Source organism: Callorhinus ursinus, unplaced genomic scaffold (assembly GCF_003265705.2).
Source record: "Callorhinus ursinus isolate GAN/ISIS: 27379988/994484 unplaced genomic scaffold, GSC_fseal_2.0 scaffold48, whole genome shotgun sequence".
Lineage (NCBI taxonomy): Eukaryota > Metazoa > Chordata > Mammalia > Carnivora > Otariidae > Callorhinus > Callorhinus ursinus.
This window is the reverse complement of record NW_027397110.1, coordinates 4480484-4500882: the sequence shown is the minus strand read 5'-3', so window position 1 is coordinate 4500882 and position 20399 is coordinate 4480484. Positions and strand designations below refer to the sequence as shown.

Genomic DNA, 20399 nt, shown 5'->3' with positions numbered 1-20399 from the left:
GAGAGGGAACACAAGTTGGGGAGAGGGAGAGGCAGGCTTCCCACTGAGCAGGGAGCCCGACGCGGGGCTCGGTCCCAGGACCCCGGGACCGTGACCTGAGCCGAAGGCAGACGCTTAACGACTGAGCCGCCCGGGCGCCCCTGACCAGGCCCACTTCTGTTCCTCCAGCCGAGCAGGGTGGGCTGCTCCAGAGAGGGGTGGCGGGGCCTCGACGACACTCTTCTTTCTCCCGCCTGCAGCATCCACAACGGGGTCATCGCTGTCTTCCAGCGCAAGGGGCTGCCTGACCAGGAACTCTTCAGCCTCAACGAGGGCGTCCGGTGAGTGGCCACGCGTCCTGTCCTGGGCCCGAGACTGGCAGGGAAGGCTGTGTCAGGGCGGAGGTACAGCCAGGCCCTGCTCCCCCAGCCGCACCTGAGGTGCCGCCCTTACAGCCGCAGCGGGCAGTGACCACAGGGCCACGCGTGGACCTTGACTGCGGGCCCTGGTCATGTGGCTCTCGGGCCTGGTGGGCCTTCACCCCCACCCATCCTGAGCACTTTCTCCTCGGGGGAAGCAGGGTAGGACTTGGACAGGGGCTTGAGATAACGCCCACATTCCCCGCTGGTGTGGAACATCATGAAGGATATTATTCCGTTAAAGAGGAAGGACCCACCTGCCTAATGACGGGAGTGTCGTTCCCGGAAAGGCAGTTACAGCCCGGCCGAACGCCCCTCATTTCCTGTGGATGGCCAAGCAGTGAGCACTGGTGAGGGAGCCCAGGACAGACCAGCCCCTCCAAGCTGCCACTGTGAGCCGGGTGCCATCTGTCATTCGGAGGGAATCTGCAGGGCCAGCCCGTTAGTCCTGCTTTGCAGTGGAGGGGGCTGGAGCTCAGAGAGGTCAAGACACTTGCCCGGGGTCACACAGCTGCCTCAAGAAGGCATTTCCTACCTGTGTGCTGTTGCCTTCCCGCCCTGGCCCATGCTACCCTGTCCCTGTGTCAGTATCTGGGAAAAGTAGGCAGCCTCGCTCATCAGCTCAGGGTGAAACAAGGTGATGGAGACAGGGATCATTTTCCTGCAGGGCCCCCCAGCCCAGTGCGGCAGAGCTGAGAGGGGCCTTACCGACAGGTAGACTGAGGCCCAGGGAGGGGGAGGGGCAGCTGAAGTCACGGAGCAGGAGCTCGTTGCCTCTCCTGGGCCCCCTGCGTGTCACCCGCCCAGGGGGCCTTGCTTTTCTCGGGCTCCCATTTTACAGATTAAGGAACTGAGGCAGAGGTCACATGCTGCGTGTGCTCACAGGGCTGGTCAGTGGAGCTGGGACTTGGGTTCCTGACCCCAGGCCTTGTGGGTCCCTCGGGACAGCCCCCTGCCCGGCCCCCGCCCCCTCTTCTCTATCACTTGGCCACATTAAATCGAGTGACTTTAATTACGCGTGATACCCATAATTATGCGTGAATCCATCACTGGATTAGCCTTGATCCCACGAGAGAGCCCGGTGACAGGAGCCATTGATGGCGCTGTCACTCTAATGTTCCCCTCGGTTCTCGGGGCCGGCTGGTGAGACGGGCGGTTGGGGGTGCTCCTCGGCTGGGCTCAGGCAAGGCTAAGTCCAGGGAGGTGAGTAGTCACAGGATCCTGATGTCTGGCCGTCACCCTTTCTTTCCCATTTTTATATACATATGTGTATACAAGGACATACAATCCAGTCTTCAAACATACGGGTTCGGTGGTTTTTGGCATAATCACAGAGTTGTGCAGTCTTCACCACTATCTGATTCCGGAACATTGTCACCCACTCCCGCCCCCCCCCATAAAAGCCCGTCCCCATTAACAGTCACTCCCCATCCCTCCTCCCCCAGCCCTTGACAGATGCCAATCAGGTGTCTGTCTCTGTATGATTTGCCTCTTCTGGACGTTTCTCGTACATGTCATCAGCCGACATGCCCGTGGCCTTCGGTGTCCGGCTGCATCCGTGACACCTTCAAGGGCCATCTGCTTTGGAGCCTGTGCCCTCACTTCATTCCTTCTCGTGGCCAAGTAATATTCCACGCTAGGGAAACCACATCCCGTGTATCCGTTCACCTGCTGCTAGACGTCTGGGCCGCCGCCCCCCCCCCGGGGCTGTAACGCGTACGGCCCTGAACGTGCGGTGCAGGGCTTTGTGCGGACGTGTGTATGTGTGGTTTCTCCTGGGGCCACACGTGGGGTGTGCACAGCAGCTGCCCCAGCCTCCCTTCCCACTAGCTGCGTCTGAGCGGCCAGTTCCGCCAGCTTCTTACTGGCACTTGCTACTCTTGGGGTTTTGTATCTGACAGCACTGTGGGTGTGAGTGCCGTCTCGTGGTTGGGGTTTGCAGTTCCCTGATGACTATGACAGGAACATCTTTTCACGGGCTCATTGGCCATCTGTATATCATCTTCGGGGAAATGTCTACTTGGCCCATTTTTAAATGGGATGACTTACCTCTTCCTTGTTGAGTCGCGGGAGTTCTTCATATATTCTGGATCTAGACCCTTACCAGGTTCTGATTTGCACAGCTGCTCTACCATCCGTGGGTTGTCTCTTGGCGTTTCCGGCAGTGTTCTCCGAAGCACGAAGGTTTGATTTTGATGACGTCCGGGCTGCTGGTCTCGCCTCTCTCTCTCTCGACCACCTTCTCCTAAGGCCCCCAAACAGACACACTTGGCATAGTAGTTTTCCCAGATAGAGACTAAGTCACTCTGGGTTGCAGAGGACACCTCTTTACCCCGTTTCAGATGTCATTGCCCCTGAAGGACTCCTCATGCACCCCACCTTCTTAAACAGAATCAGGCCCCAGGATGCCCTAGTTGTGCTCAGCTGTGAAAGGCCTCTTGCCCCGTGCCCAGTGGTCCAGGCTGCTCTGTGTTCTCGGGCCTGTCTTGACCCTGCAGCTGCTGCCAGGGTGTCTGCCTCGGGCCAGGAGAATCATCTGGAAGCTTATGGGCAGGAGCTCGGCCACCTGCTCTGCTCCTGAGAGGCCCCTTCTCCTGCCTCCTGGGCTCTGGCTGGGATGCAGATTATCGGGCCGTGCCCCAGCTCCAGCCCGATGTCCCACTGGCCCTGTAGCGCCCAGGAGCCAGCAGGCCCATCTGGAGAGGGTGGCCCTGGCCTCGGTCTCTGCCCCCCCACCCCCTTTCTGTGGCTGTCCTTCTCCCCTCAGATGACACCCGGGCTGTTCCCCTTGCAGTGCCTTCCCCAGGTGGTGTCCCGGGGTGCATAGGCTGGCCTGGAGGCTCCACTGAGGATATGGGAGTAAGCTAACCAGCAGGCCCCACAGGGACCTCACCACTCGCCCCCCAGGGCCTCAGTCTCCACATCTGTGGAATGAGCATGGTTCCTCTCATCGGCAGCTGGGAGAGCCGGTGGGCACAGCACAAATTGGGGGATGCTTGTCTGGCCATGCCCCTCGCCCTTGCTCAGGGGCTCATGTAGTGAGTTAAGAGGAAATGTTAGGAGGTAAGGGGAGACCCCGGGCAGCCAGCAATGGGGCAGAGGGTCTGCTAGGCCCTGAAGGAGACAGTCATTCATTCATTCATTCATTCATTCATTCATTCATTCATTCATTCATGTTCATACTCACTGTCACTGACGACGGGCCAGGGAGAAGGTGAGGAGGGCTTTACTGAGCACCTGCTGTATATACCAAGTGTAAGCCATGGTCTCACTTGACACCCCAGACCCTCCTCCTCCACCTTCTGGCATGTCTCAGACCCCAGATGAGGGTGCTGGAGCTCAGGCAGGGGAGGGGACTTGCCCAGCGTCACACAGTGGACTGGCGGCGTTGGGGCTGGCTCTCTGGCCCCTCACGGGCTGAGGGGACTCACCCAGACTCAGCCCTGGCCTAAGAGAAGACCCTCCCTCCTTGCCTTTTGCTCTCTGGCCTTGCCCAGAGTGGCGCCTTGTGTCATGCGTGTGGTGACCTTGAGATAGACACTGAGCTTGGACATGGGGTCACACAGGAGCTGAGGTCATGTTTGGTCCTTGGAGGCGCAGATGATTGGGAGAAGGTGGAGGGACTGTGGCAGGGGGCTGACCACAGGGGGCCGCTGGCTTCACACCCCCTCGCTGTCCCAGGTGGAGCTCAGCCTGGTGAGTGTCGCCCCCGTTAACCTCACAGTTACACGGGGATGGCGTCGGGTGGTGACGTGGGATTGGTCCTGTGCTAAGAGAAGCTGCCGGCCAGGGGTTGGGGACAGGGCCCCGGTCGGGGCTGCCACCAGACAGCCGAAGGTCCTCACTCATCCCATCCAGGGACACCAGGACCACCTGTCAGGCTGTCGTGAGCCTCAAGTCTGTGACTGGCCTGGCGTGGCCGTGGCCCCTGAGAGCTGCTCAGGAAACGTGGCCCTCTTCATCTCCCCGCTCCATCTTCTCTGCACCTTCCAGATCCTGCCCGAAGCCCCGGGTTCCAGGGATGCCTGCCGCTCAGCTCCTGGGGTGCTGGTCACCTCACACAACCCGCCTGCCCTCTCTCTGCTTCACTTCGCCCCCAGGCCCCCATCCCCCGTGGGGACAGCCGGTCCTGGGATGCCCGCTTTCAGCACCAGGAAGGTAGAGCGTAGCCACCCTTAAAAGGCCTTTGAGGACCAGGGCACCCTCTTCGCGGGTATGGGGGTGGTGAGGTCAGTGCTCCCCGAGTGTGCACGCATGCACGCGCGCACCCACACACACACACAACAGCTCCAAGGCTGACCGAGATGAGAGCGGGGGAGGTCGAGTGTTGGGCCGAACGTTGACAGTGCCCAAGTGTCTCCGGTCTGGACCAGGATGCCCACCCTTCTCTCGGCCCCCAGAGGTGTGCGGTGCAAAGAGCTGTCAACCTGAGTACAAAGGACGGGGTTCAGACCCTGACTTGCTGTGTCCTGTGTGGCCTTGGACAAGTCACTGGACCTCTCTGAGCCTTCCTTGCCTCGCTTGTAGAAGGGAGCCAGAATGAGCACCTGCTGCTCGGTTGACGGAGTACAGGAGGGCCGTGAAGATGCCCTCGGGAGCCGTGCTCCCTGCTTGGGGTGGGGTGGCGGGGCGGGGAGCAGAGGGTTAGAGGCCCAGCACTGCCGGTGTCTCCCTGAGAACGTGACAGATGCCTGTGGCCCTCACTCTCGCTGTGGGGAGCCTTCCACTTCTGCTTGTGTGAAATGGTGGTGGGGGCCTACAGAGCCACAGCTGAACAGGACGGGGGCCCGAGGCCCACCCCGCCCCCTCCCTGCCCCCGGCCCCCTGCTGGGACGGGGCTGACGGGGGTGTGCCCACCCTTCGCCCCGGGCTGAGCGGGTCGGCCTCCCAGCTGCACCGGTGACCCCCCCCCCCCGTCAGCACCGCGTGGTCTCTGAGCCCTGCTGTCCCTCACTGTCCTGTCTCCTCCCACCCACAGGCAGCTGCTGAAGACAGAGCTGGGGTCCTTCTTCACCGAGTACCTGCAGGTGGGTGGTCTGTGCTCTTGAGCGGGCTGGGGTTGCTTTCTGAGCTGGCCAGAAAGGACAGGGGTCACCTACTCTCCATGGGTACACGGAGCACTAGGTTCCAAGGACTGCCACACCACCATGACTCAGTTTCCCCGTCTAGCCAGCGTGGCCGTTGTGCAGGTTAATGATAACGATGCGGGTGAAGTCTTCGCGCTCTGCGAACCCCGGCACGTGGCAGGACGCAGGGCTGGCTTTGTTCAGGGCCGTTCACCTCCTGGAATACAGGGTGGGCTCCCGGACGTCCACGTGTACATCACTGCACGACCCCAGTGCCCTGAGCCACACGGTGACGCCGTTGGCCTGGCGTCAGCATTGAGAGGCCGCTCTGTGCCTTACTTTGCATTTGTCACACCTCCTCGGGCCAGCAAGCCTGAAGAGTCCACGCACACACGGAACCACAGGCCCGGGGCACACGGCCAGGAAGGAAGGGTGGGGAGCAGCAGCGGGGCTGGGCTTCGAGCAAGGGCCCACCTGGCCGGCGGAGCAGCCTCCCCTCACGCGGGGTCGGGGTTGGCGGAACTCACATGCACGGTTTAAAGTGCATGGTTCGGGGGCCTTCAGTGTCCTGACACCGCTAATTCCTGGGTCAGTCCGCACTTCGCTCCTTTTTTGCAGCCATGTGAAATTCCACTGTCCAGAGACACCCGCTGTGTCTGTCCACCCGTGGGGGACGCTGGGACGTTTCTACCTTTTGGCTGCTGGTGGCGGTGCTGAGACCACCAGGTGTCATTCTCAGCCCAGACGCCTGGGGCAGCGTGACAGCATGACCCCCGCGCTTGGGGCGTCAAGGTTCACACGCCAGGACTTGAGGCAGGGGGCCCCTCTTGCTTGAAAGGCCTTCCTCCATCGGGGACTGCGAAGGTGGCCACCTGCCCTACTCGGCTTGTCTCCGAGGGGCCGTCGCTCTCCTCCCAGGGCGAGCTGAGGTTCAAGCTCTACCGGGAACAGGCTGGGGGGTGGAGGGGGGCATGGGTAAGAGCCCCTGCCCCGGGCCTCGGCTGCCGGCTTGGGAGGGACTCCCGGGGGCCTTGCCGGCCCGGGCACCCCCCGCAGCAGTAACGGCTTGCCTGTGTGTGCTTTTCAGAACCAGCTGCTGACGAAAGGCATGGTGATCCTGCGGGACAAGATCCGCTTCTATGAGGGTGAGTGTGGCGACCCCGCAGCTGGGACCGAGTGTGGGGACGCGCCGCATGCCGGTGTCCCTGCTGGGACGTGTGGCCCTCCCAGCCTTGCCTGTGTCCCCAGGGCTCCGGGTGGGAGGGCGGCAGGGGCAGCAAGGCCAAGATCTTACCCCAGGAAGGGACCTTAGTCGGGAGAGCATCTGCTCCCCCACCCCCACCCTGCAGCTTGCTGGGGCCCGAGAGGGCTGAGAAATCAGGGAAAAGGCCCTGCTTCCCCTCACTGCTCCTGGGGCCTTCTCGTGCCAGGGCACCCCATCTCAGCATCTTGGGAGAACCCCGGACAGGACCTTTGAGGACCTATTGTTGCCCTGATGTTCCTGAAGGAGGAGGTGGGAGCCAGGGACTGCCCCCTGGCTGGAAGGAGTTTGGGGCCTGAGCCTGGTGCTGGACCTCCTAGACGGGTTTTCTCTTTTAATGCTCCTACCCACCCATGAGGCCTTCAGGTCCCTGTGCCCATTTCGTAGCTGGGAGCAGCGTAATGATGGCAGGCGATTTGTCTGCAGCCACACTGTGAGTAGAGGGTGGGGGTGCGTTCGAGCCCGGGCCAGCCTGGCCCCAGCGCCCACGCCCTTGGCCCTTCCGGAGGCCCACAAGTTCCAGCGCCAGGGAGCAGCAGCCGAAATGTTGTCTCCTTGTAGGAGTGAATCGGCAGAGAGAAAGCTCAAATTACGGGAGGGCCCAGCTCAAACCACAGTGCCTTTGCTAAGGCCTGCTTTGTGCCAGGCCCTGTGCTGAGTTCTGGCTCTGTGAACATTGGTTGAGCGTCTCCTATGCACCAGGCCCTGGGCACTTGCTTACTCTCTGCTAGACCGTCCTGAGTGTTCTCCGGCTCCTAACTCAGGGCTCTCCCAGCAACCCTGCACAAGAGACATCACTGCAGCCACTGCACATACAGGGAAACTGAGGCACCAGGGCCACACGACCCTGTGTGGCAGCCTGGTTCCACTGCCGCTTCGGTTCTTCCTTGGATCCTTCCTCTGATCCTACAGAGAAGGGGTGTTAGCCCATTTCCCAGAAGAGGACACTGAGGCCAGTGGCCTAGTGTGCTCTGGATGAACTCAGCTGCGTGTCCCCTGCTCTTTCTGTGTCTCCCGCTTCTGTCGGGGGGGAAGCTCTGAGGCAGGAGCCTGGGAAGGGCCACCAGAAGCACAGTCAAGGGGAGGGAGAGGCACAGACTGCCAGGGGTCGAGGCTGACTTCCTGGAGGAGGCGGCAACGGAGTCCAGCAGTCAGGGCGGTGAGGATCTGGCACCTGGCGGAGATGCCCTCCCACGCCCCTCTCCTTACTCGGCACATTCCAACAGTGCCTCTGCCTCCCACCGGCTCCAGCCCAGGGGAGCTGGGAGCTTCAGAGAAGAGCAGCTTTGTGCAGCTTAGTCGAGCCCTGCCTGCAGCGGCCGTGTCCGCCAGGCCACCCAGTGGGGAGTGCCAGCCCCGTCCATCCTCCCCAGGCCTCGGGGACAGGCACGGAGCCCCAGTCTGGGGGCCATGGGCCCTGGCCTCCAGTTCCCATCCAGCCACAGACCTCAGCCTCAGTGTCCCAATCTTAGAACCATGGGGTTGGATGGGCTCCACCCGTGTGCTCACTCTGGGTCAGGCCCCAGCTAGCCTCGGGGGGCCTGGAGATGGAGGAGATCCAGCCCTGCCTAGCAGGGGCTGACAGTCCAGTTGGGGACACAGACGTGGACCAGACAGTGACAATTCAGGGTGATGAACGTCAGGGTGAAAGGAAGCCCCGGGGAAGGAAGGGTTAGTTCCATCTTGGCAGTCAGGGAGGACTCCATGGAAGCAGTGGTCCTTGAGTCAGGCCTCAGAATGTGGTCTGTCCGGGAAGACGTTCGGCCCCGTTCGGCCCCCTTCAGTCCATGCTGGGGGGACAGTCGCTGATGCCACACCCTGAGGGGTGGCCTTTGGAGCCTTCCCATCCACCTCCTGCCCCGGTTTGGCTCCCAGGGCAGCTCTTCCTTGAGACTGCTCCCTGTGGCCAGCCACGTCCTCACCTGTGCCTCTGCTGGAGGGTAGTGGGTGGCCTCATGTAGGCCAGCCCCAGGACCTTGCCGCCCGTCCCTCCCTGCAGCCTCCAGCCTCCAGCCAGGCCTTGGACATCAGCTCCCAAGCACAGCGATTCCTGGAAACAGGAGGCCTGGAGGGACAGCCTTGACATGGAGTCTCCCTCCCGGACCACGCCTAAGGCTGTGGTTCCGTGGTCTCCAGGCCTGGCTTACAGGAGTGGGCTCCGGCTGCCGCCAGGATGACTCCTCAGCGGCCAGAGACCCGAGGACTCCAGGGAGGAGCTCAGGGGCTCCTGCAGGCTCCAGGCCCTGGGCTCAGCCCTCTCTTGTCCAGCAGGAATCCCAGGCTGTTACAGGCCATCCGGCCAAACTCCCCAGTGGCCTTGACACACTGGCCCGTGGGCCTGACTCCACCAGGCCGTCCTCCTGGCTAGCTCTCCTCCTCGGAGCTCCTGCTGTGGCCTTTTCCACTGCCCTGTGGTCATCACGGGGTTGAGACCCGAGCCAAGATCAGCCTGGTGCGCTCCAGTCTCCCGGGCCCTCAGCAGGACTGAAAGAGGAAGACGGACCCGCCCACCAGGGGAGAACCTGGGTTCTGCTGAGCTTCCGCCGGTGGCCATGCCCCCAGCCGACACTTCGTGAGCACTTGCTACGTGGCAACCTTCCGCCCCGTGCGCACGAGGGTGTTCACACCCATCTTACGGAGGATCACACTGAGGCTCTGGTTGCCGGACTCCCCGGGGGTCCTGACACTGTCACCTCCGACAGCCCTGCCACCCACCTCGCCTGCAGCCCCAGACCACGGGCCCCAGCAGAGAACTTGGCCGGTGGGCGCGGCCGTGCTTCCTGGCCTCTCGGTCAGCGTGCAGTTCAGATGGGGCCTCGAGGCAGTGTTTTACAACATCTGCTTTCCACAGCATTTCCGCCCCGTGGGCTGGAGAGCAGCCTGCGGACGCCTGCCTGGCCCGTGCCCAGAGCCACCCCACGGCCAGCCCAGGGAACTGAGCCGCCTTTCTTCTTACCGGGGACGGTGGGGACCTGAAGCGACCTTTGTACAGGCCGAGCCCCGCGGGCGGCGGCACCCACCCATCCTGGGTTCTGCAGAGCTAGGTGTGGGCCCCCAGGGAGGGTCGGGAGCTGGCTGCCGGGCAGAGAGCCCCAGTGCCGGCCGATTGGCCACGCTCAGAGGCCACAGCACCCTGGCCACCCGCTGGGCTGGATGGGCTTCCTGGGGACGCCCCCAGCAGGCTCCCCTCCCAGAGCCCCCGAACCTACACAGACTTGGGCCTTAATGGGCAGGGAAAGTGTGGGGCCCAGAGCCCATGGAAGTAAGAAGAGGTGAAGGCCTTTGTCCGGCTCCCTGGTTCCCATGGAAACCTCGAGGCAGTCTCACCCGGGCAGTATAGTCTGGGACGCCGGCCAGCATGTGGCACTTCACCCTCCTCACCCAGAGACCCCGAGCACACCCAGGTTTTCTCCACCAGTCCTTAGTCTGACTTCCAGGTGGGGGGTCCCACCGAGCAGCAGAGGCCTTGGGCGACACGTCCTGGGGCCTGCTTATCCCAGACACAGCAGCTTTCATTCCAGGCAGAAGGGCTGAAGGTTCAGCACTTTGCATTTCCTGGGGGAGCCCCGACCCGGCTCGGGGACACCTCATCTGTCCTCATCCCTCAGGGGCTGCCCACCCTGAGGATGGCATGCTCCTTCTGCAGGGCTGGCAGAAATAACCCAGAGCTTGACCAAATGGCTGCTTTTCACACATCTACTTGTGTGGATTCCGCACTGAGGATGTCCCATCAACCTGGCGAACCCAGCGTCCTAAATCAGCTTGGGGAGCGCCTCCTCCAGGAAGCCCTCCCGGCCTGATCCTCTCCGCTTTTTCTGCTTCCCTTCCCTACCTGGGACATGCTGTTCTTGGACGTGGCCTCCCTGGCTCCCCAGATCCCACCCCAGGCAGCCCAGGGTGGCGGGGACCAGGGCCCTGGAGGAAAAGGACCTGAACCTCTCAGAGGCTCTGTTTCTTGGTCTGCCCACTGAGGTCACCCCTTCAATGGGACGATGACTGTGCTTATAGTTGCCATTCAGGGTCCTGCTTCCCTGGGGATCTTGGAGGCTCCACGGGGTCCCCGGTGCCCAGTGAAGGTGCTCTGCAAACGCCTACAGGGGTGGACAGATTCCCCGCCTGCTGGTGGCGGGGGGGCTGTCACCACGGGAATTGGAGGAGACGGGCGTGTGCGGCAACTGCCCTCAGGCACGGGGGGCGTTCCTGTGCGGGTCTGGTGTGGGATGAAGGAGTGGGAACCAGCAGCCAGTGCTTACGAGCTCGTCCTCTGCCCTGGACCCCGTCTCCGCTCGTTTCAGCCCCGCAGCCCTGGGAGGTCGGCCCTCGCACTGTCCTGTTTTATTAGTGGCGAAGCGGAGGCACAGGGAGACTACACCATGGACCCCCGACCACAGAGCTGCTAAGTGCTGCGTGCTGTCAACCTGGGGTCAGGGGGGCGCCTCCAGGGCCCGGAGCCCAGCCCTCAGCTCCCGTGTCTTCCTGCAGACGGAAGAGAGGACTCCGGCCTGGGGGCTGGTGAGCAGTGATGGCTGTCTGTGCCCACAGGACAGAAGCTGCTGGACTCACTGGCGGAGACGTGGGACTTTTTCTTCAGTGACGTGCTGCCCACGCTGCAGGCCATTTTCTACCCGGTGCAGGTGAACGGCCCCTGCAGCCGTGGGACCCCTGGGGCCCAGGCGACCGCCCGTCCCAGCCTTGCTGCATGCTGCCCCCGGCCTGGGGATAGGCACGTCCCGGACCTCTCAGAACTGCTTTCCCACCCACAATTTGGAACTAAGGACAGTTCCCTCCTACAGGCCCTATAAATAGCCCTGGGCAGCACATAGTAGGCCCTGCCCAGCACACACGGCTCGGTTTGTGACAGTAACCCTTTCCTTGCCTGAGGAAGCTGACTGGGGCCTCTCCTTGGGACAGGGGTCATCCAGGGAGGAGGACGGGGCGGAAGGGGTCCCGATGGTCTGTGTGTGAGGCCATATACCCGGGATCTGGTCCCAGATCGTCTGATGTGGAGGGAAGCGGGGGTTTCGCGTGACGGCAGCGGGGCGGGGCGCGGCCTTCTGTGTCTGCAGGGCAAGGAGCCGTCCGTGCGCCAGCTGGCCCTGCTGCACTTCCGGAACGCCATCACCCTGAGCGTGAAGCTGGAGGATGCGCTGGCCCGCACCCACGCCCGCGTGCCCCCTGCCATCGTGCAGATGCTGCTGGTGCTGCAGGTGCGTGGGGCCCCGAGGGGGCCACTGCGCCCTCCTGTGGCAGAAGCATCCCCGGTCACAAGGCTGGGCTCCCCAGAGGCAGAGCCTGAGGCGAGGATCTGGTTCCATGTGACTTGTCGATGGAGAGACTCTCAGGAGAAACCCGGAAGGAGAGAGGGAAGCAGAACAAGCCCAGAAGGTGTTGGGGGAAGATGGGATTTAACGAGAAGTGGGCCTCAGCCTCATCCCGTGGGGAGCCCAGGAGTGTGAAGGGGCCCAGAGTTGTCCCTCGTGGGCAGGGGCTGTTGGTCACCCCCCCCCCCCCGCAATGGTTCCAGATGTTTCTGGTGCGGATGGCTCTTACCGGCCAGAGCAGCTTTGGGAAGGGGGCAGCCGCAAGCTGGGGATGAGTGGCCTGCCCAAGACAGCAGGGGATCTGATGGGCCACCAACAGCCGTTACCGCAAACAGGGCCTTTTGCAAACTACTGCATCCCGTCACCGCCCCATTTTACGGGTGGGAAATGAGCCCTCGTCTGCCCAGAGCTAACGAGGCCGGGGCTCACCCACGTCTGACCGCCCCGAGGTCCTGTTCATTGTTCTGCATCCCCCCGTGCACGTGGGTATCCTAAATTAGGGTCTGCGAGTTTGGTCCTAGGGTCCAGGGCAGCCAGTGAATATTCCCGGAGCAAGGAAGGGCCTGATGAATGAGGAGGTCTGAGGGTCGAGGGACTGCACTGGGCACGAGCTGGTGGTCGTCCTGGCAGCCAAGCAGGGTGCCGGGCCTGCTGCTGGGATTTGGAAGGATTTTAGCTGAGACCTGGCTGGGTTGAAGCAGGGGACCTCGAAGGACTTTGTGTCTCTCAGCCTCTTTCGTCACCTCTGTGACGGATTGAAACTTCTGCCTGCAGGGCAGGTTCAAGGACAGTGGGGAGAAATGATGTAAAGCCTTCTGTGGTGCTTCTGGGAGCCCACAGTGGCCGGACTGGGATTTAGAGCCAGGGAGGCCCCACTGTGATCCCATGAAAGCCCTGAGGTGGGTGGCCAGACTGGGGCGGTGCTGCCCCCTGGTGGCCTCTCTGCCTCACGCAGCTTCCTCCGCTTGGCCCCTTTGCCCCCAAGACTTGCCCTCCTGCCCCTTTGCTGTAGCCCCACTCCCCACCTGGCCGGCACTTTGAGTGAGCTTGTCCCCACTGTTTTCGAGTCCCAGGTGGATCTGAAGTCACAGCTGCTGGTTAGCATGTGCCGAGGGCCTACCGTGTACCCCGTGCTTCGCGGGCAGAGTGACCATTCCTCTCCCAGGGAAGCTGGGGGAGCAGCTGTGCCTCTGAGTGTTCACCAGTAATGCAGCCCCTGGGCCCCCATTCTCTCACTGTGCAGTGGGGAGCAGAGACAGACATCCTTTACAAGTCTGGGGAATGAACCAACGTGAAGGTCACGAACGCCCTGCTGAGCGGAAGCACCTTGCTCATCTGTTGCACTGTTGCTGGGGGTGGAGGTAGTTCCAGGGAATGTGGGGTTTTCATTCCTGACGTTAGGAATTAGTGTCGTCTCTTTGGTAGTCACCCTGGCTGGAGGCTTAGTGATGTTACTGGGCTTTTCAAGGAGCCGGCTTTTGGTTGCATCGATTTTTCTCTAAGGATTTCCTGTTTCAGTCTCATTGAGTTCTGCTCTTATTATTTCTCTTGTGCTTTCTTTGGACTTCGTTCTCTCTTCTTTTTCTAGTTTCCTGAGGTTTAGAAGCTTAGGTTATTGACTTGCGGGCTTTCCCTTTACTAATATATCCGTTCGATGCTACAGTTTCCCTCAAAGCACTGCTTCAGTGCATCCCATCGATGTGGATCTGTTTTCATTTTCATTTCTTCAAAACATTTTAAGATATTTGTTAAGATTTCCTCTTCGGGGTCAGCTGGGGGGCTCAGTTGGTTAAGTGTCTGCCTTCGGCTCAGGTCATGATCTCAGGGTCCTGGGGTCGAGCCCCGCGTCGGGCTCCCTGCTCAGCGGGCAGTCTGCTTGTCCCTCTGCCTCTGTCCTGCTGCTCACCCTGCTTATGCTCTCTCTTTCTGTCAAGTAAATAAAATCCTTAAAAAAAAAAAATAGAAAAAAGATTTCCTCTTTGATCCACGGGTTATTTAGAAGTGAGTTGTTTGCTCTCCACATACTTGGGGATCTCCCAGCTGTCTTCCTGTTCTGATTCCTGGTTTCACGCCGCTGTGGCCTGAGAGCAGGCGCTGTATGATTTCTATCCTTTCCAATCTGTGAAGGTGCGTTTTGTGGCCCAGAACATGGTCTGACTTGGCAGGCGTGCCCCGTGAGCTGCGGAACGTGTGTTCCGCTGTCGTGGGGGGAGGCAGTCTGATGGCGATTAGGTCCCGTCGGTTGATGGTAGTGGTAAAGCGCGGTGTGTCCTTCCCGGTTTTCTGCCTGCTGGTCTGTCTCCCCTAGTGGATTAACGATCTCTCCCAAGCTTCTAGTGGTTTTGCCTCCCGTGGTCTGGCGCTCTGTTTTTAGGTGCAGGCATGTCAGGGGTTGTTACGTCCTCCCAGAGAATTGACCTCTGTATTGTTACATAGTGACCTTTTTGGCCCCCTATGACTAAAGTCCACCCTGTCTGAAATTAACCTTGAAATTAAGCTAGCTGCTCCAGCTTTCCTGTGACTGGCATCAGCATGGCATAGCTCTCTCAACCCTTTGCATTGATTGATTGATTGGAGGGAGGGAGGGAGGGAGGGGCAAAGGGAGAGAGAGAATCCTAAGCCGACTCCGTACGCCGGGAGCCCGAGGTGGGGCTCGATCCCACGACCCTGAGATCATGACCTGAGCCGAAATCAGGAGTCGGCCCCTTAACTGACTACGCCACCCAGGCGCCCCTCAACCCTTTGCTTTTAGTCTGTGTGTGTTTTTCCAGTTGAAGTGGGTTTCTCGTGGGCGGCGTGGCCGGGGGCTCTGGCGCTGTCCAGAGCTGTCATCTAACGTTCTAAGAGTATCTTGTGCTGTGAGCAACTGGCGGCCCCTCGAGGAGGAATGTCTTCCCGTTTCTTCGCGCTCACTAAGGCCCTGCTGTGTGCCAGGCCTCTGCTGGGGGTGCTGGGGGCACAGAGCTTGCCCCCCCCCCGTCAGCCAGACCAAGGCTGTCCTGTGGGCGGCTGCCTTCCTCAGGCTTTGGCTTTAATGGAACCAGAAGAGGTAGAGATCTCCTCAGAGCTCTGGACGAGGGGCGTCAGGGAGGAGAAGGTGGGCAGGGCCTGGTGGCCCTGGGGGGCAGCCTTTCCTGCCTGTAGCACTCCATGGGATGAGGAGTGAGGGCAGGGGTCCCCAGCGGAGGCCTTTAGTGGTGACAGTCGAGCTAAGCCTGGCTGGGCCAGGGCGGCAAGGAACAGGCTATCTAGTGACCACCTGCCTCCCTCCCTCTCTTGCAGGGGGTGCACGAGTCCCGGGGCGTGACCAAGGACTACTTGCGCCTGGAGACGCTGATCCAGAAGGTGGTGTCGCCCTACCTCGGCACCTACGGCCTCTACTCCGGCGAGGGCCCCTTCACACATTCCTGCATCCTGGGTAGGGCTTGACTGGGTCTTGAGCGGGGAGCTGGGTAACCTCAGGCCCCATCCACCTCTGCCCAGGGTCCAGGCCTCCCAGTGAATAGATGGCCACAACCAGATCCCACTGGGGATTTGCTTTTCGGTCATGCATGAGACTGTCCTGAGCATCCCCCAGCCCTGCTGTGTGCTGGGCCCTGGGCACGCGGGGCCCAGGGTCCCTCCTTCAAGAAGTGAAGGGGACCTGTCAGGCTGACACCGTATATGGTAATGTGATGACTTCCCCGAGAGCCCCACAGAGGCTGCTGTGTTCCCAGTGAGGTTCCATCTGTGTTCAGTCCTGAAAGGCAGGAGGTGGCCAGCGGAGGGCACAGCACATGCAAAGGCCCGGAGCCCAAGAAACCTAGCTTGTGTGGGGACTCACAGGGGAGGGGAAGGGGGAGGTGGGCGTCCTGGGGCTGCCTGGCCTGCCTGGCAGAAGCCCGCCACGTTGCTCCTTTAACAGACAGCCCATGGGTTCATTCGCCTCTGTAAACCGAGCACCGGCTGTGTGCCTGCCCCCGTTCTTGGCCGTGGGGGATCAGCAGAGACCAAGGCCCACCCACATGGGCTCTCAGGGCCAGGGAAGGCAGACCAATGAGTAAACAATCCCCAGATGAGTCTCCACGGGGACCCATACCCAGGTGATATGAGGGCCATGTGGGGGAAGGCCAGACTGGAAGCGACAGGTGTGCTGACGGAGGAGGAACCAGGCCTGGGGAGAGGTGCACAAAGACCATCCTGGACTGGGGGAGCCCAGAGGCACAAGGGCCACTTGGGAGGGCCCAGCTACCTGCTGGTGTAAAGCCCAGCTACCAGGCAGGCCCCAGCAGCTGGAGGAGAGCCCCTGCTTCCCGCCCCCCGCCCCCGACTCCGTGCGTCTCTGGACTCCAGGCCTCTGCTTGCCGGAGGGGGGGGGGCTCTGTCTCTTGCCCTGGAAAGGCCCCTGAGCTGCTCACCGGGCTCAGCCCTGCCACATGGTGGTCACTCGGTGGAACTGCAGGGCCCTGAGTGGGAGCCTGAGATCAGCCCGAGGCCATCCTCGTCTGCCCCCCGGGCGCCCGCCACACTCCGAATAAAACCCCAGCCCTGACCACCTCACGTGAAAAGACCCTGTGTCATCCTGCCCCCGCCCTGACACTTAACCACCGCCTGACCTGTGGTCCACCCACATGGCTTCGCCCTCTCCACGCACACTGGGACTCCAGGAAGTGCCGCGGGTTGTTTAACTTTCCATAGGTGGGGAAACTGAGGCACGTGCGCATTTGAACCAAGCAGCTGATTGAGCCTCCCCCTCCCCCAGCTCCTGACCATCCAGAGTGAGGCTGGGACGGAGGAAGGAAGGAAGAAGACACACAGGGACAGACCCAATGTCAGAGCCCTCTTCCTCACTTGCAGGGGCGTGAGGGGGCTGGGCTGAGGATCTGCCCCAATCGGGCTTTTCCCCGTGGCTGCCCTTTGTGCGGAGCTAAGCACACAGTGGCTGCCGGCTAGCCTCTGGCCTCAGGAAGGGCCTGGACCACACAGGTGCCTGGGTTTGCCAAGTGGCCCCCTCCCCCCTGGTGGCCCCTGGGCCCCCGTGCCCGACACCTTGTCTGTCTGTCTCTGCAGAGAAGCACTTCCTGCGCCGCTCCCGCTCGGGGGATGTCCTGGCCAAGAACCCGGTGGTGCGCTCCAAGAGCTACAACACCCCACTGCTGAACCCCGTGGCAGAGCACGAGGCCGAGGGAGCAGCACCCGGCGGCCCCGGCATCCGCAGGCACTCGGTCTCGGAGATGACATCCTGTCCCGAGCCCCAGGGCTTCTCCGACACACCTGGCCAGGCTCCCCCTGGGGCCTTCAGACCGTCTGCGGGCCCGCAGTCGGGGCTATGCCCCAGCAGACTCTATCCCCCCACCCAGCCCCCCGAGCCTGGCCCAGGTGCTGCCCGCCCCTCCCCACCCTCTTCCAGTCCAGAGAACCTGGTGGACCAGATCTTGGAGTCCGTGGACTCAGATTCGGAAGGGATCTTCATTGACTTTGGCCGGGCCCGGGGCTCAGGCACATCGGAGTTTGAGGGGGCCGGGGGTCGGCAGAGCATCGTGTGACAGCCTCGAGTTTCTACTGACCGTGTGTGTGCCTGTGGGGTGCGTGTGTGCAAGAGTTTTTTTACTCTGTCCCATGTGGTCGGCTGTGGGCCCTGGCCACCTTGCCGTTCCTGAGTCTTGGATGGAAAAAGTGTCACCACCCGAGCCCCCGGCCCTGCTCCGTTCTGGGTGTTGGCCCCTCCACCACCCCACGCGGGTCACCAGGCGCACCGGTCAGCCCTGTGGGCACCAAACAGACCTGGCCACCCACCCCCGGCCTGCCGCAGCCCGCCAGCGTCCACACCCACGGAGACTGAGTCCTGTGGCTCAGCCAGGCGTCCGGAACGATCCCCAGGGCAATGGGGGTCGGTAGCACATCCGCCTTCCCCCTTCCCACTCACCTCAGGCCATGGCGTGACCTCCTGTCTGACCCTGTTCCAGGCCCTCCTTGCAGCCTGTCCTCACTCTGCCCAGGGCAGCTGGGGGGCAGGAAGGGGATGGAATAAAGCTGTCTGCCCCGATCCCGAGCTTGTGTCTGCGACGCCAGGCCCCAGACATCCTTCCCTAGTGCTCACCCTCAGGTTGCCCCTTGCCTCGCTGGGGTCTCTGCCCCCGGCTCCCAGGGCGGGCAGGCTCCTAGTGTCTGGTTTCTCTGTCCTGTCCTGACAGTGGGGCCCAGGGGCCCCAGAACGAAGAGCTGGAAAGCTGAGTAGCCTCTCAGGAGTGGCTGGGACCATGGCGGGGAAGGGGCTCGCTCAAAGGGTCAGGGGTCAGCGTGGCCAGCAGGGGGAGAAGGGCATGTGAGGTTCCTTCTGGGCTGGGTGGGGGATGTTTTTTACACCCGGTTGGAAGCCAACCCTCCGACCCCATTCAGAATGCTCACTTCGCCTGGAGTTAATTTTCTGTTGGAGGTGGGGAGGGAGTGCCCAGGGAGCAGGCCTAACGGAAGGGGGCTGGGGAGTTCTGTGAGTCGGGTGGTCAGGGAGGGAAGGCTGATGCCTCACCTGCTGCCAAATCACAGGGACCACCAGCCCATGGGGATGGGCGGGAGGAGCCGCCTGCATGCACGAGCTTCTGTCCACTAGGATTCAGTTCACGGTGCACACGTGCGGTGAGGGGGCAGAACCGCGAGGAGCTCGGTCTTGTCATTTGTGAGATGGGAGTGTACTGGCCTAACGAGCTCCGTGGCCACCCAGCCCTTGGAGGGTGCTCCAGGAACAGGCGGGGGGCCCCAGGTAGGGTGCAGCTAGGCAGCTGGGAGAACAAGAGTGAGTGACCCCAGCCTCCGGGGAACCGGGCCTGGGGGCTGGGAATTGGGCCAGAAGCTTGTCCCTGGTCTGAGAACCAAGGAGAACGGCCGTTCGGCTGAGCTGAGGGGCTGAGATCCCTGAACGACTCTCCGTGGCTCCCAGCTCCTTCATGGAAGCTGGGATAAGCCTGAGACCAGCTAACGTTGGGGTGGGGAGTTGGGGGGGGACCACTACCAGCAGGATCCCCTCAAGGCAGAAGGGCCAGGCAAAGGGCAGAAATGGCAGGGACCTGTCTGGGCTCTGCCCTCACCGGGGGGCTGGGCCCTCTGTTATGTCCCCACGTCCTAGTGTGAAGGGCTCAATTGTGGAGATCTGAGCATCCCAGGCCTCTGGGGACTCCGGTGCCTTTGTGGGGACCCCTGAGCTCCCTGCCCTGAGCTGAGGGAGGCCCCATTTGCCAGCCAGTGGGGCCTCACCTGTGATGGGGAGGCTGAAGCCCCAGGAGGGCGAGTGCTGAGCCTGGGTCCTGAAGAAGCCAAGGGGCTCCTTCCGCTGGGGCTGCCCCCCACCCCCTGAAAGGAGCAGCTCCTCGTCTGCTGGGCTGGGAGCAGGCCTCTGTGTTATATCCAGCCTTGTTCAAAAAAAATTTATGGTAATCTACATCAAAACATCTTGTTAAAAGTTGGCAAATTACATCCGAAAAATCAGGACCAGGGATTTCATAAATTAGGATAAAGGACCTGCTGCCATAGGTCCCTCCCTAACCCACAGAACCTTTCACACACAGATTTGTGGGCCATGGCCACCGGTGTCCCCTCCAAGAACCAAACTCCCTACAATGAAGGTCACATCCTTGATCAGGTCTCGCTTTGGCCACCAGGGAGCTCAGGCCAAGCCCCGAGCCGGCTGTGGCCAGTGTAGGCCTGTGGCTCTGAGTCTGCCCCAGTGGCCCGCCGTCCTCCCAACCCACCCCATCCCCCGCCTCCAGTCCCTCCACGTGTTCCCTCGAAGGGACTTGTCCCTGAAATTTCAGGGGTGGAAACGGGTGGTGGGACCAGAACCTTCTGCAGGCCTTCCAGTTGAGGAGAAGCCCGTGTGTATGCAAACCCATGGCCTGGAAGAGAGCTGAGCGCAAGAGGGGCCGCTGGGGCTTTAGCTTCGTGAGCTCCTGGGAGACCTGCTCAGACAGAGGAGTCTGTGATCGGTCTGTCCCCCACGAGGCTGCCTGTCCTGTCCGCATTGAGGCCCCAGCCACAGGTCAAGGAGTCTGTTGAGTGAGTGACATCATTGGTTAATAGTTGACTGTGCACGGCGTCACCAGGGAACCTTCTCCGATGGAGCGTTTCCTGTGCGTCTCCGGGGCTGGGCTCTGAGAAACCGTCTCACTGTTTTTCTTTGTCTGTTGTAGGTCCTCCGGAGATCGTCCTGCCCCTGCCTCTCAGGTGTGGAGTCTCAGGCCAAGCCCACACCTGCCGCCACCGACTCTGCACTTCAGCCAGATCCCGGGGGATCCGTGTGCTGTGACCCACCTGCCGGAAGACTTCTCGTTCCGAGGCAGGTGCTCCAAAAGTCTGAAATGAAAGTCCCCCTAAATAGTCA

At 61.7% G+C, this 20399-nt stretch overlaps 1 protein-coding gene across 6 annotated transcripts in view; it reads left to right on the top strand.

Moving 5' to 3' along the window:
• Positions 1–18071, top strand: part of PRR5 (proline rich 5) — a 50989-nt gene extending 32918 nt beyond the window's left edge. For 4 of the 6 annotated variants that reach the window (XM_073882650.1, XM_025881730.2, XM_025881731.2 and 1 more), the window contains 7 exons: positions 240–320; positions 5377–5425; positions 6552–6609; positions 11268–11359; positions 11792–11932; positions 15329–15464; positions 17096–18071. In XM_073882650.1, coding sequence (XP_073738751.1) covers positions 240–320; positions 5377–5425; positions 6552–6609; positions 11268–11359; positions 11792–11932; positions 15329–15464; positions 17096–17571 — 1033 coding nt within the window. In that variant the 3' untranslated portion in view covers positions 17572–18071. Of the gene's footprint in view, positions 1–239; positions 321–5376; positions 5426–6551; positions 6610–11267; positions 11360–11791; positions 11933–15328; positions 15465–16787; positions 17012–17095 lie in introns of those variants that run through there. The other 2 variants (XR_012375301.1, XM_073882649.1) reach the window with 2 other exon arrangements.
• The last annotated feature ends 2328 nt before the right edge of the window (positions 18072–20399 follow it).